The sequence below is a fragment of the Octodon degus genome, unplaced genomic scaffold, assembly GCF_000260255.1.
Source record: "Octodon degus isolate 3935 unplaced genomic scaffold, OctDeg1.0 scaffold00030, whole genome shotgun sequence".
Classification (NCBI taxonomy): Eukaryota; Metazoa; Chordata; class Mammalia; order Rodentia; family Octodontidae; genus Octodon; species Octodon degus.
This window is the reverse complement of record NW_004524606.1, coordinates 1,832,464-1,849,063: the sequence shown is the minus strand read 5'-3', so window position 1 is coordinate 1,849,063 and position 16,600 is coordinate 1,832,464. Positions and strand designations below refer to the sequence as shown.

Genomic DNA, 16,600 nt, shown 5'->3' with positions numbered 1-16,600 from the left:
AGTATTTTGTTCCATCCTTTGACTTTCAGCCTATGAATGTCTTTATGAGTTAAATGTGTTTCTTGTATACAGCATATTGTTGGATTTTGTTTCCTAATCTACTGTGCCTGTCTATTTCTCTTAATAGGTGAATTGAGTCCATTTACATTAATGGTTAGAATTGAGATGTATTGACTTACGGTTGCCATGTTATTTACCTGTTATCGTTTACTCCTATTTCTCCAGTGTTTAATTGCTTACCCTATTTAGCTGGTTGCTTCTGATCTCATTTGTGGAGTTCTGATCATTTTGGTTCCTCTCTAGAACATCTTTCAGTAGCCTGTGTAAGGTTGGCTTTGGCATCCCGAAATTCTTTAGCTCTTCTTTGTCATGGAAGTATTTCACTTCTCCATCAAACTTGAAAGAGATTTTTGCAGGGTGTAGTAGTGTGGGCTGGAATTTGTTTTCATAGAGGACCGAAGTACTCTGCTCCATGTTCTTCTTGCCTGCATGGTCAGACCTGGGCTAGGACTGTGTCTAAACTAGAGCTTTATTGCATAAACTCATAAAGGATGAATTAGATTTATGATTAACTTTTCCTACGGTGAACAACCTCATGGTTGTTGGAATTGAAAAATGTATTATCATTGGCATTAAGATCCCAATCAGAAGATGAGAATAGTAGAGATCAAAGTTCCAACTTGACATGGGTTGCAATGGGCTAAAGTAAAGAGCAGTTATAGATAAATTCATCGATAAATCTGATTAGAACCTTAGAACACACAAGAAATATTGCAGGAAAAGAACTTAAGCTTGTAGAAGTAAAATGTATATGGACAAGATAGGTCTGAAATGTGTCCTGAATCTGATTTTGGTCAGTTCAGGAACTGGAAAGGACTGACCCTATTTATAGGCAAAAGCATTTTCAGGATCTGTAGCTAGACAATACTGAGGAGGCTAATAATTGATAGACAATATAGTGAATATATCTTTATATGCTATACATAATATTATAGAAAAATGTTGGATCAAGTTATAGAAAATGTAGCAAAAAATATTTTCAAAGCTTTTACATTGGACTATTGATAACTTTTCATGAAAGAGAAATGTTTTGAAAAGCAATAAAATTATTTGTTACTATTGAAATTTAGCATCATAAAATGTATAGAACAAGATATTATCATAATACTTAGAGAAATAAATATTTCATAAAATAATTAATTCACTTTCAGATGTAACCTATTCTATATAATTTAGAAGACCTCTCCTGGGAGCAACATATCCTCCTTGAATAGATACTAGTTAATAATCACAAGCATTTACAGACTTAGTTTTTTTATATTATTTCCCCTTTACAGGACAATAGAAATTCAAAGCATATTCCACTGTATACTCTGACATTTATCTGATATTTGACACATAAAAAGTTGAAAATTAAATATAAATTTGAAGAATATTTCCCAAATACTTTGCCCTCATTAATAACATATTATCAATCTCCTTTCTATAACTGATACTTCTTTTTGTTTGTAGTACTTTCTATGTATTAATTCATCCAAGAAACATTGTTAAAGAATACATACATCATGTCAAGCACTATTTCAGGTTGGAAAATACAGAAATGAGTAAAATATACATCCTCTTTTCTATTGTGGAGCTCACATTTTAGAAGGAAAAAGTACAGTAAAAAAGAGATTTATAACATATCCAAATATCAAAAGATCCTATAAAGACATAAAACACAGTAAGGGGAGAGAAGTTTAGGCAGGGGTGCTATTTTGGAGAGAACAGAAAGGTTCACTATGAGGAGAAGATACTTGGAAAGAAAATTTAAAGGGTGGGAAAGTGATTTTTCCATCTAAAGAAGAACATTTTATGCAGGACCTCAATTAACAGATGTCCCTCACATGTATATGGAAAACACTGAAATAATAGGCCAGCAATGTGTCCAGGTGTGAAACAACGAGAGCAGGGTGCAGGCTAAAGAAGCGTCCAAGTCTGAATTATGTAAAGAGCCATAACTTTTGAAGGTAAACATAGCGCAATAATAACTACTCTGGCTTTTGTCAGGAAAACAGAGCAGAGCTGGGAAGCAGAAGCAGGGTGACAAGCAGAGAACACATGCAGTTAGGTTTGCAAAAGAGACTTGGTGTTGAGACCGAAGGATAATACTGGGATGGAGAGTTCAAATTTGGAATGAAAAGCAGCAGGACTTCCACTTCCAATTAAATTGAATGTGAACTATGAGAGGAAAAGGACCTCAAGAACTAGCTAGTGTTTAAACCTGAGAAAAGAGATGATTGATGTTTTCTTTACTGGGAACAATACTCTGTGTTCTTGTATATTGATAGCTAACACTGTCGTTTCAGCTTCAAAGTCAATTTGGCAAATCTAAAGTCTTTGGCTGATAATATATTGTTTGGAGTATCTTTTTTTTAGTGAAGGCTCTACAGGGTGTTCAGGGTCTCACTACTAGACTGGACTCATAGTGATTCTCCTGTTTACAGCCTCCCAAATGCTGGGATTACAGGTGCGGGTCACCACGCCCAGTCTCAATTGCCCTCTCAGCGAGCGGAGCCCCGGGGGTGCGGGGGAGAATCTTTAGAATGTCCTTGCATTTAATTCCAGGATAAAGGGCTGGTTTTGGAAGTCTCGTGACAATCTGGATTTTCCTCCTTATTCTATACTTAACTTATATTATGCCCCTTAATTATATTTACTGGATGCTAAACTGACATTTTTTTTTAATATACTAGATTTATCACAATATGTCTTGGTGATGTCTACTATGGATCACTCACTCAGGTATGTAGTGTTCCTATTCACCACGTAACTTCAATTTTATTTTCAGAAAATTTCCTTGAATTAGTAATATTAATATTCACTTTGCCTATTAATAATAATAATAATAAATTAAATTCACATTCATTGCATTTACTTATTTATTCAGTATTTTAGGGCAGGGTCGACAGGGTGTTCAGGCTCTCATGACTAGATCAGACTCATAGTGATCTGCCTGTTTACAGCCTCCCAAGAGCTGGGATTACAGAGGCGCACCACCACACTGTCTCAATTGGTGTCTCAGCCTGCCCCAGGAGCAAGGCCAGCATGGCAGGCTCAGGGTTCAAAAACACCCCCCACCCCATCCCTGCGAATGCTAGCAGGCACTTTAATCCACCGACCTATTTTGCCGGCCCAATTGCATTTATTTACCATTAGAAATATTATTATTTTGGACATTGTTGTATCTCTTCCATGTATTTCACTCTTGATCAAAAATTTTTAATCTTTTTTTTCTTGGTACCATGAATTGTACTCTAAACCTAGTGCTTCCTGGGCAGGTGCTGTATTTCTGAGCTATATCCCTGGCCCAATCAAATGATTTTACATTTGTTCTTTATTTAAACATTCATCCCTTTTTTTCTGAAATCCTAATGGCATTTTCTCCTTGAATTATTGTTCTTAAATGTTTAGTGCTCATTTCTGAGATTATTTTGTTCTCTAATGTTTTATTTTTTCTTGTATTCCAGGAGCTCATATCAGTTTTGCTATATTTGATTTACAGTGTTATTCTTTATATCAGTACATACAATATTTATTTAAGCTTCTTTCTAAAAATTAGTTTCTACTTTTCTGTTGTCATATGAAAATAGAGTTTTGGTGTGTTTGCATTATTTTCAAAGAAATTTTATTCTTATTATTTTCAACCTGGTAGTATGCATTCTTTTTGTACTACTTCTTCCATTTGCATAAAACCAATTATCATGATATTTTACATAGGAGAAACTGATGATAGAGAAATACCTAAATTCACAAATCTGGAACTACCTCTTCTGAACTCTTTTGAAGTGTTAAAAAAGGAAAAAGCCCTTCTACGTTTTTTGATTGAGTGGATCTGTTTAACTGTTCCCTTTTTAAGTGAACCTTTCATTTATTCTGCTTCTGTTGTCCCAAACCCCTCTATTTGTGCTTAATTCTCTGAAGTTCCTCCAACGAAGGCACTTCAAGAAATGAATTTCAAGAGTCTGTAGAGTTCAGGGTAGTTTGATCTTTCAGGTACTAGGGAGGAGTCTTTTCACTTACCTGCAATACCTCTCCCACTTCATTATTAAATAAGCAGGAAAACTTCTCATGAATGGTTCACCTTATAAGCAGAATATTGAGTGCTATGCTCCCTCATCTCTGTGACACACCACACTGGCTTCCAGTTTTCTTCTGCAGAGAGCTTTGTACCACATGGTCCAGGAAATTACTCAGTTTGAAATCTGTGTAAATACCTTGTCAAAGGTAGCAGTCAGTCTTTCTTGGATTTATTATTCTGGTTTTTAAAAGAGGAATTAAGAAACATTTAAAACTGTTGAATTTTTCAAGAGTCTGAAATAGACTTATTTTTAGGACTATCTGAAAAAAAAGTCCTATATCTGATATGATCTATTTATTCCACATTCAATATGGTTTGGTAGCTTCTAATATATGATAATACTTGTCCCTTTCACTGTCCAGATGCTAACAGATATAATAAAGTTCAGGCTGGCTAGGAATTGAAGCTAGGAGAATAACTAGATACAAGGGTCTGTGGTTTAGAAAACCTGCCACAACGAGATAAAAACTATCAAATATCTGAAAGTTTCAAATACTCTGTAGCACATGAAATTCTTTCAAATCAGTAAACATTGTAGTTGTCTATGCAAATTCATATTTAAATAATATTAGAATAGATACCACTTGGAATATTAGAAATGTGAAGCAAAACAACATTTACATTTTGTAGCTTACCAAAACGTATTTGCAACAGTGTACTTAATTTTGCTCACTAGTTCGTTACCCAGACTCACATTCTTTAAGAGTAATAGAAGAAGACTGACATATTTTGCCTATAGACATCTATGCTTTTTTACTCAGAAGGAAAATAAACTGCATCCCCAAGACTTGAAAATATAGTCATGATTAGAACATCTGTAAGTGTATAAATCATCTAAGCAGTCTTTCTTACTGCTTATCCTATTAAAGGGTGAAGAACATGATGAGTCTATAAATAAATATCCAGACTACCAACCAGAGGGTAAACCTTTAAGCAGTTTAGCTTCTGCATTTTTCAGTAACTGATTTTACCTTTAAATCTTTCAGCTCTGTAGCTTTAGAGATGTCGGTTTTGCAAAACCTATTTTTAGTTATTAAAATTTCCTTTAAAATGTTTTAGAAATACAACAGTATATATGCAAGGATATTAACAGGTTGCTATGGTTAAAGGACACTAGAGGAAAAGGAAGTGCCGAAGGCAGGTAAACAATGCAAAATTCTCAGCCTAATGTCAAAATACCTTCCGGCAACATTCCAAAGCAAGTTTTAAACACCAGGACTTCAGTGCCTCCAGAGGACCACTTCTCCTTCCTTTTGCTTTCTGATATGTCTGTGTTCTAAAGATCTTAGCATATATTAATATTTTTGAGAGTATCCTGACATAGCCCCAAGTTTTGGGGCAAGATAAATATATGCCATTTTTCAATCTTACACTTGAATTTTTCTTTATGTGAGCAAGATCAGAACCTGTCATGTTAAACCTACATAAGCTGAAGGGTTATGCTAAATCTGCGTAAGATTAAGGGCTAGTTAAGAGATTTTAGTGCTACACAGTGCTCAACCTTATTCCATTCTGAGCTGCTTACCGAGTTTAAAAGGCACATGCTCCATTAAGTTACTTAAAGGTTTTAGTTCAAAGCAATTGCACAGTTTTTAACTTCTCATTGGAAATTGCATGTAATTTATGGGCTAGGTAGAATATTATTTCAATTATTTAAGTAAAATGTAAACATGTAAGCCATTAAGATACAGCAGTCTGATATCAGTAACTTAATGATGCTTCTTTTGATGATGTCCATGATAATAGAGAGCCCTGGATGCCACAGTTGCTTCTACGTCTTCCAATACAAAAAGGAAATTTTTGTGATGACTGTCACATGGCAATATTAAGTCAGAGACCTTGAAAACAGTGACATTTTCAGAGTGTATACATTGTTAAATCCCAAAACTTTTATTGGAAGTTAATAAGGAAGTACAGTACATATGGGTATAGCTCAAATATATTGTTGTTTGATGATCAGTAGTTTGTACATCTGAAACAATTTTGGGAATCTAATTGTTAGAGAGAAAATGCCTTCTTAGATAAAGAAGCTTTTTTCATTCTCCCAGTAAGAGTTAATGTAGTTAATGACAGGGAGTAACAAAGAAAAGGCTTTTAATAAATGACTGTTGTGCATTAACAGTTCAACACTAACTCATTATCAGGATGTCCATCTTAAATTATTTATACATGGCTGCACAAAATTGAATTGAGAAGTAGTGTTTGGTGAGTTTGCCCTTCAGTTTCCATGGAAACAGATGCTGGCTTGTATTTCTTTAAAGCTGGTTTTAAAGTGGAAAACTACAGCACATTAATTCCCAGAAAGATGAAAACTTAATATATTTCATAGACTTTTAAAAAAATATTTGTTTTGTTAAACAATGGCTGATATCAAGCCATATAGCTCATGCATGGCACTTTTAATTTCTACTGATTTTCTTTTCCTGTTTGATCTTCTCTAGTCACCCTCTGCCCATTTCAGTAGAATGGCTTAATAGCGAATATCTTTCATTTTGTCTCCCATCCTCAGTATATAACACAGGCTTAGCTGAAGCTCTTATTTAACAAAAGCATTTTAAGTAAATAAAATACAATAAAGTCGGCTATTTTTTCTCTATCATAATAAAACAGCAAGCTTTGCTTTAGGTAGCAGGTATTTGAAACCTGACTTCAATAATTAACTATTTGACTCATATGCAAATCACACAGGGATACACATGCAAATCAGTTTCCTTATAAGGAATAACAAAGCCCAAGTCAAAAAGTTATTGTTATTTTTACATAATGTGATTCAGGTAGAGCCCCTAGAACAGTTGCGAGATGAAAACAAATCAGTTTATGGTGGCTATACTAATTATACTAACTATAACTATGGGAGCTACTGCTTCGTGACAAGCATTGGGCTGTGTGCTCCATCCGCACGCACACATCCCTGTATTAGCATCTCCATTCCCTGGAGAGAAGTACTGAGAGATGAAGGCAGAGTTTGAACCTTCTTCTGCCAGGCTCTAGATCTCAAGATTTTTCCAGCATACCATTCTACCTCTTGTGGACATGTTCCAAGTGTCCTGGCTAGTAGAAGGTCTCTCTTTAAAGGTTTTCACAAAGGATTTCCCGAAATTAAAGTATGGCATACTGACATACCAAACAAAATAGCTAATTCAGTTGAGTGGGTTGTAGAAAAATTTTTTCATGCTATATATATTTTTTCCAGTTTTAGAAAGTCATAAATTTCCTGGGTGTAGCACAGGAAAGTATACAATTGGATTGTTAATTTGGAAATGAACATCTGATTCTGGTTCAAAGCTATAATACTTTTTACTTGGTAATCATGGGAATTTGCAAAGAATTCCGCTTTGTTGGTTTCTTGCCTTTGTTTAGCCCTGGACAACACACCTCTTTCCAGAAAAAGGAATTATTGTTTACTCCTCATTTGTGTCCACTGGTAACAGTGACAAAAATGCAGTTTTAGAACAGAAACACATCTTTCTTCTAAGTGTCTAGTGAGGTCCATGGTTAAACCGGCTTCACAAAAGAGGTGCCAGTGTGTGGTATTTTATCAAAGCTCTGTAGTCGATTGTAATACAAAGCCTGCTTTTTTTTAAAAATCATTTTCAAGGAATCTGTGCATTGAATATAAATCCTTTTGAGATCAGCACTCATATGGTTGTACCGTATTTAAAATAAACCACAAAAGTACTCCCTTGTAGAAACAAATGAACAACAATAACAAAGCACCACTCTGAGGAGTAGGACCATCTATCTTCATATAGCTAGAAAGCATAAATGAGTGCACTTACACACATGGCTTTCAAGACATTGTTCAGATTAAGCATGCATGCTGTAGATTCTATGAACAAATATAGATGTAGAAGTAGAGACTTTCTGTAAGTATATAAAATAGTCATTAAAAACAATTCAGTGAAGCTTTCATTCAGGTGATGAATGTTTTCTTTGTTTTCGAAGTAATTATATATAAAATGTTTGTAAAGTCTCAGAGTAGTAAACAGGATGACCAAATAATTATTAGCTTGATCTACATAAATTGACAGGTAGTCTGCCATCTTGATCTACAAATATGGCAATTTAAACCTAACATCATGCTTAAGTAATAAATTATTTGCTATGTGCATTGTATAACTTCTGGTAAAATGCTTCTGTAAGCACTAAAATTAAATTATCTTTCACTCAGAGACCTAATACCTTTCAAGAAATTACTATCATGGAGCATATAATTAGAAGTATAAATAATTTTTGTTTTGAACAACTAAATATATAAATATATATTGCAGAATTATGATGAATCCAGTTATGTAGTGCTATAATGTTTTTAAAAAATTGTATAAATCAATGAAAGTCTTATCATTTTAAAATAATATAAAAATGACTTGTAGTATTCACTCACTTTCTCATGTGTATATGAGTGTTTTCTAGAGTATTACAATTGTTTGTGTCATATTTTAATAGAGAAAATATCAAAACACATTAGAAAAAAAGTATCTTCTACTAAGTAGGCTTTAGCACAGTTTACAATAATTTAAAACATTTTGGTGCTAGTATTTTCACTATGTGATTAGAATTTAAAAGACATTAAGTATTATTTCAATTATTATATTGTTGATATTTATGTTATTTTAATGAATTATAAAGTTTTAAATTCTTAGTTTTAATTTCATATAGTAGTATTTCTAGCCCATATAAACAAAGAGCTCTATAGAGTTTACAAAAAAATTTCAATAGTTAAGATTTGTATAACCAAAAGTTTTAGAAATCCTTGTAAAGAAACAAGAAAACTTTATTTCTTCAGTCTTAAAATTTCCCCTTACTTTTATAGTTCCCTATGATTAGGACCTTTATTGTCCTTGAAAAAATGTCATTTAAATAGATCTATTTAAAAACGCTTACAGCATTTTACTCAGTACATGAAAAAAATATTGAGCTCTTTAGAAATTGCTCCATTTGCAAAATACATTTATAACTTAACCAAAATAAATAATTCATACCTCACCAAGTGAGTAATAACGTCTCGGGATCTGGGAGTCTGGATAGATGTTTTCTAGGTACCAAGAAAAGGGCTTACACTTCAGATTTTCTCTTAGTGTTTTTCTGACTGACACATCTCCATAATCCACTTTGACAACACCTGGAATTTTTCAGAGAAACATAAATCAGTTTGTGCTATTTTCATTTCAGCACAGTTTCACTCTGTTTACTCTGTTAGCAATTTTTTCTTTTTTTTAAAAAAAATTTATTTATTTATTTATTTATTTATTTGAGAGAGAGAGAGAGAGTGTGTGTGGCCAGCTCAGCCCACCAGGGGGCAGGGCTGGCTGGCATGTGGTGCTGGGGGATTGAACCGCGGTCCCTGATGCTTTTGCTAAGCTTGTTCTAAGTAGGTGCTTTAGACCACTGAGCCATCTCTCCAGCCCCGCAATTTTTTCTATAATTATAATTCTATCAAATTCAATTGCATTCGCAGCTGCTACTACACTGATTTTCTTAGTAACATCCAATTAGTACATTAAATAGAAAGAAAAAAGTTCTTCCATTGGGTATAACTTTTTAAATGCAAATATTTATCACAAAGTACTTGTAATTCTTGGAATCAATCATTATGAGGTAAATATAAATTGCTATCTAATAATCAAAAGTTAACTGAACTGTTTAATGTGTCTGTTTTTCTTTAATAAAAATTTCAGAATTTTGTTACTACTCATTTAATCACCTTATAAGAAATTTATATAAATAGCCTCATGACTTCAAACGTGTTTTAACTTTCTCCTTGAATTTCTTTTCCATCTATACTACAGACCTGATGTTTTTCTTCACAGATTTTTGCTTCTTTTCATATATGAGTTAGTGAAAAGCACATCAAATTCCTGGAGAAGTTGGTAAATGAATAAGTATGAAGAAACCAACAAAAATGAAATGGACAAGAAAATATTTCAAATACATAATTGCATTGCTTATTTTGTCATAATACAGCTAAATGTTTAAAATTAAAATGAATATTATCATTGAAGATCATAAAAAATGCTTCTGAGTAATAAAAATGATAAGTCTAATTTTTATATAAAGCCTGTGGTAACATTCTTCACTCATTTTTATCAGTATTAAAAATAACATTTGATTCAAATGATTAAATAACTATGAAAAATTAGAAATTATTTCTCAGGTCGTTTTGAAAAGATTAGGTTTAATTCATTTTTTTAAGACCAGTAAATAGATACATGCTGGTGGGGTCAATGACTTAGTATGTAGAGTATTCTACTACATGCAAGTAGCAAACCAAAGCAATGACCATGTAAAATAAGGAGCAATTATTTTCAAAAACTAGATATCTTGAGCTAATCACATTATTATGATATCATTTGCAAAACCTGTTACTCAATAGTTTCATGTTCTGTCTTCAGAAATTTTGTTTTTTCAAAATTGAGAGTCATACAATTGTTAGAAAGCATTTTGATGACACTTAAGTAGCAGAACCATTTTTTTCTGGGAGAAAATATTGATTTTCCTAGCTAGCATTTGGACAGGAAATGACAATGCCTGTGAGCTTTGTAAACAGATGAGTATTTGTTTTTAAAATCTCTCTATCCAGAATTTCCAAGGTGGAGTGCTCTTCATTTCAAATGAAGAACATGGGAAAAAAGGTTGTATTTATATAAGCAATCACCAAAATAATAACATCCTATATTGTCACTACAGCTGAAATGATCACAATACAGCATCCTCCAAATTATGTATCAGTTATATATGATATGAGGTCTAGGCAAAAAGCACTGTATCCTCAGATACTTCCATATCTGGTTTCATTTATGAGGGGCATGAATTTAATTGAGATGGAATATTTGATATCAAGATTCTTCCCATTTTTTTCAAGTTAAAATTTAATTATTTTGGTCTCAGAATACTTTTCTGTAGGGATTTTATGAGTGTTTTTCTGGCTGCAAGACATGTTTGAAGATTGATTTAGATATCAATTTACCATAGCTCATATAAAACATTAGTTATGGAAGTAGGATTTGGACATGAGTGTGAGGGGATACTAGAATTTGCAGAGTAGATCTAAGCACTTTTTAAGGGTAAGGGCACCTTACTGGTCCTGGCCTGGAGCTGTGAGGGAGAAAGTGGTCCCTTTTGTAGCCCTCTCTGCCTTTACCACAGGGACGAGATGAGGGAATCCTCGGAGCTCAGCTACAGGAGAGCAGGAATTTTCTTGTGTTATATGATTTAGTGACTATGAAAGAGAGCCTGAATCAGTTCACTTAGACTGTAATGAAAATAGCACTTCATTGGTGCCCCAAACATATTTACAAAGCAAGCCTCTAGAACATAGTTCCAGCAACTTCAGTGGGATCTTAAATAGGCAACTCCTAGATGACACCAAAAGAACAAAGCTATTTTATCAGGTAACTTTGGGAAGGGGTCAAAGTACAAGATGAGTAGCATAATATTTTATTTACTGAAAATGTTGCAGAGTGTTTACTAAATATGGAAAATAAGATGGATGCTCTCGTAAGGGAATTATTCAAAACCCTTCAGAGATATAACCAGAAGAGTTTGATATAAAATGTCATATTCAAGACATCACAACAAAGAGAAAATATTAAATAGCAAATCACCTACAAGATCACACCTATCAGAATGGCAACAGCCATCACCCCAAACATTAAATGTCAGGAGAACATAGAGTGAAGTTTTTCAAACCTTAAAGAAAATAAATACTAACATAGATTAATGTTTTTGTACATTAATATTGATCCCAGGAGAACATAGAGTGAAGTTTTTCAAACCTTAAAGAAAATAAATACTAATATAGATTAATGTTTTTGTACATTAATATTGATCCCACCAAAAAGAAAAATCAGGAAAACAAAGCTACTGTGTAGAGCTTCAAATGTAAAGACTAGAAGTCAACCTGAATACAAAAATTACAGAAGTCTGAACAAAGAAATTGAAGAGGGCATCGGAAATTGGCAAGTAAACTATGTGTTACTGGCAAAATTAATATTGTTTATATGGCCTTATTACCAAAAACAATCATGGATTCACACAACTGTTGCTTAAATACCAATGAAATTCTTCACAAAACTAGGAAAAAACCCTCTAAAATTCAAAGTCAACAAGGAAAAATACAGTACAATCAAAGAAATTCTGAACAAAAAGAGCAAAGCAGGAAAGCACAGCATATTTCAAATTATACTACAAAGCTAGAAGGAAAAAACTGTATCAAAAACAAAACAAAAAAATGGACACCGACCAATAGACTAGGACAAAAACAACCCCAGGCACCTATAGTCAGTTAATTTTTGAGAAGAGACCAACAGCATACTTGTGTGCGCCTGTAATTCCAGCTCTTGGGAGGCTATAAACAGGTAGATCATCACAAGTCCATATAGTAGTGAGACCCTGAACACCCTGTAGACCCTCTAAAAATACAAGAAAGAAAGAAAGAAAGAAAGAAAGAAAGAAAGAAAGAAAGAAAGGAAGGAAGGAAGGAAGGAAGGAAGGAAGGAAGGAAGGAAGAAAGAAAGAAAGAAAGAAAGAAAGAAAGAAAGAAAGAAAGAAAGAAAGAAAGGATATTATCTTCAACAAACAATTTTCAAGAAATTTACTCTTCATATGGTGATGATAAAAGCTAGATCCCTATCTCTCATTCTCTACTAACATAATCTTAATGGACCAAAGATCTAAAGGTCAAAACAGAATCACTTGACTTGTTCGAAGACAAAACTATTGAAGATATCAGCATTGGCAAGAAATTTATGAACAGAAACTCAATGGCACAAGAAATAAATCAACAAAAGGGATCATATAAAATTAAAAAGCTTCTGCACAGCAAAGGAAACAACCAACAAAGGAAGACACAACATAGAAGATGAAAAAATAATTGACAGCTATCCCTCGGATAGAAGACTAACTTCTAGAATATATAAAGAACTTAAAAAAATAGGCAACCCAAATAAAAGATCCAATTAAAATACTGGAAAACAAAAATTACTAGATATTTTTCAAAAGAAATACAAGTGGCCAATAAATACAGTACATGAAAAAAATATTCAAATTGCTAGCTATTAGAAGAATGCAAATTAAAACTACTTTGCAAAGTCATCTTACTCTAGAAAGAAAAGCTATCATCAACAAAGCCCCGTGCTAACAAATGATGTTGAGGATGTAGGGGGAAAGGAAATGTTCTCCATTGCTGGGAGGGTGACTTAGTACACTTACAATGTAAATCAAAGTGGCGCTTCCTCAAACAACTAAAACTATAAATTCCATTTTACCTACCTATCCCCTTTCTAAGTATCTTCCCCAAAGAGATAAAATTATATTAGTGGGAGACACATATACTCAAGTTTACAGTAGCACAATTTATAATAGGTAGATCTTGGAAACACCAGATAGTCCATCAACAGATGAATAGACAAAGAAAATTTATTTATTTACAATGGAGTACTAAGTTCTCTACCATAAAGAAAGATAAGCTTGAGGAATTTATAGATAAATGAAGGCAACTTGAGAACAGAATACCAAGTTAAATAATCCACAAACACTAGTCCTTTCTTTCTTTCTTTCTTTCTTTCTTTCTTTCTTTCTTTCTTTCTTTCTTTCTTTCTTTCTTTCTTTCTTCTTTCTTTTTCTTTCTTTCTTTTTGTTACCAGGGATTGAACTCATGAGCTCGTGCTTGCCAGGCAAGAGCTTATGCTGCTGAGCTATCTCCCTGGCTCCACACAATTTTAAATATCAAATAATTTCTCTTATATGAGAAAATCAAAGTACACATAAGAGGAGCAAATATAAGACACATAAATGGGAAGTAGGAGAGGTTCAGAGAGTTACTCAAATTACTTAATCTGTTGTTTCAAATATATTATATTTTATTACTTTATTAATTAATTTATTTTTTAATGTATTTGGTTGTTATAGGGTCTCCTTATGCAGCTTGGGCTCATAGTGATCCTCCTGTTTTCAGCCTCCTCGGCACTGGAATTACAGGCATGTGCCACCACACCCAGATTCTGGATGGCTGCACAGTACGTGGTGTCAGGAACTGGACCCACGGTCCCTGTGCTTGCCTAAGCTTGCCTAAGCAGGAGCTTTAGTCTGCTGAACTATCTCTCTGGCCCTCAAATATATTTTAATATATATGCTGTTTCAGTTACATTAGTATCTGCAGATTCATTGAAAAGGAAGTGTTCACTGAATATGTTTGTTTCCTCTAAGAGCAAAGTATTTTTGTCAATGTCCTATACTTTGACTACTTTGAAGACAAAAATGCAGCGTATTAATGACAATATTATTATTATTACTATTATTATTTTGCTTTAATTTTATTATTTTGTTTAAAATTCTGTCTTTTTTCAGAAATCAGTAAAAGAAAAGGAAGTAAATAAAAATTAAACAGAACATAATAACTGCCCCTGTTTGGCATGAGTACAGATGCAAGTGTGCACACGCACACACAGACACACGTACTCAGCACTGGATTGTCAGTGATTTCAATATTCCCTTTTCTCTAATACTAATTTTGTTTAAAATTTTCCATAATGAATATCATAAATAAATTTTAAATATAGTAAAGAAAGTAACTTTTAAAAGAAATGCATAAAGTCATTGTCTCTATCTCATGGAAAAATCTTTATTGTCTAACCTGCTACTAATACTAAGATTACAGTTATGCAGTCATATTTTTTTAAAAATAGATCTAAAACTTAGATATAAAAATAGAAACTTTGATTGCGCTGGAAGATATCATACAGGAAACACAGCTTCCTGAACCAAAGATTTCCTGAACCAAACTCCATTAGTGTATGAGACAGTATCAAGAATCATCACATGGGACTACATAACGTGAAAAAGCTGCAGCACAGTGAAGGAAACAACCATCAGGTGAAAAGACAACCCACAGACAGCAAAATCAGTTTCTGCCAGACACCTTTCTGACAGAATTATCAAAAGAGTGTCAGCTCCTTTTCTGATGGGATGAAAAAGTTTATCTCCTCAAAACATACAACCCAATCGACAAATGGGCAAATGAAGTGAATAGACACTTCAAAAAATAAGTACAGATGGACAATAGTGCCCCCAAATATCCAACATCTTTACTTAGTATGAGGCTGCAAATAGAGCAGTGGTGAGATTCCATATCATTGTAGCCAGAATGACTGTCATCAGAAACACACAAAGCAGCCACTGCAGTCAAGGATTTGGGGAGAAAGCAACCCCTGTACATATTGGAGGGACTGTGAACTAGGCAACTACTATGGCAATAATATGTAAATGCCCCAGAAAACTAAAATAGAAAGCTTATTTGGTCCAGCTACACCTGTTCTGGGTCACTCCTGGAAGGATAACATCATACTATAGTGACAACGTGCATACTTCACTTTAGAGCAACAAAATTCATAAAGGCTAATCACAGGAGACAGTCTAGATGCCTGTCAACAGATAAATGGGTTAAAAAAATGTGGTGTGTACTCACCGGAAACCATTCAGCCATTAAAAGAATGAAATTCTGTTATTTCCAGGAAAACAGAACTCGAGACCATAATGATTTTGCTTTTAATTTTAAGTATTTAGTATAGGGTTTAAAGGGTCTTACTACACAGATTAGACTCACAGTGATTGAGACATAATTCTAATCAAAATAAGTCTAATATAAAGTTAAATAGCTCATGACTACTTTTATACAGTCAGTCTAAAATAAAAATAAATGAATAAAAATAAAGTAAAGGTGGTAATGAACATATTATACAACTTAAGAATTTACTTTTTTGTATTTTGTAAACTTCATAAAACAGAAAATTATCTTTCGTTTTGTTATTTTGAAAAGATTGTCTTCAAATGCTTTATAAATAAAAATTTGTTCCTCTAAAATAATAATAATAACACATTCCTCTTTTTGTTTTACAAGTTTATGCTTCTTTGTGTTGCTCAGAATGAAACCAAAGGCCTAGCACATGCTAGCAAATACTCACCACTGAGCTCCTTTCTTATTGTTTTATGACTGCAGAACATAATGATTATGTTCATCCTGAGTAGTTGGGGCAATCCTATGACTTTTCTTAATTTTGTTTTAAACTCCCTTTCTTCCTAGTCACTGTATTTTATTTATTTATCTGTTTATTTATTTATTTTATTTTTATTTTTTGGTGGAACTGGGAATTGAACTCAGGCCCTTGCACTTGCCAGACAGTGATTATTCTACTGAGCCATCTCCCCAGCCCCAAGTCACTGTATTTTAACCCAATTAGTAATTATTTACCTGTAAAGTATCTAATTGACACACTGTTAAAGTCTTAGCAAATTACCTGAAGTTATTTTCTTTTTTTAATGTTTTTATCAGTTATTTTTATTTTAAAGAAAAAAAATAAAATCAATGGTACAACATCTCAAAACAAGATTTTAGGAGAGTAACAATGGTTAGTACATTGTGTATTGTTACTGTCAAAGTAGTTTCTCATATTACAAGATATAGGCAAGAAATAATAAATAAAC

At 33.2% G+C, this 16,600-nt stretch overlaps 1 protein-coding gene across 2 annotated transcripts in view; it reads right to left on the bottom strand.

Moving 5' to 3' along the window:
* Positions 1 to 16,600, bottom strand: part of Galnt13 (polypeptide N-acetylgalactosaminyltransferase 13) — a 509,399-nt gene that overhangs the window by 55,464 nt on the left and 437,335 nt on the right. For both annotated transcript variants that reach the window (XM_023713326.1, XM_023713325.1), the window contains exon 8: positions 9,103 to 9,242. In XM_023713326.1, coding sequence (XP_023569094.1) covers positions 9,103 to 9,242 — 140 coding nt within the window. The remainder of the gene's footprint in view (positions 1 to 9,102; positions 9,243 to 16,600) is intronic.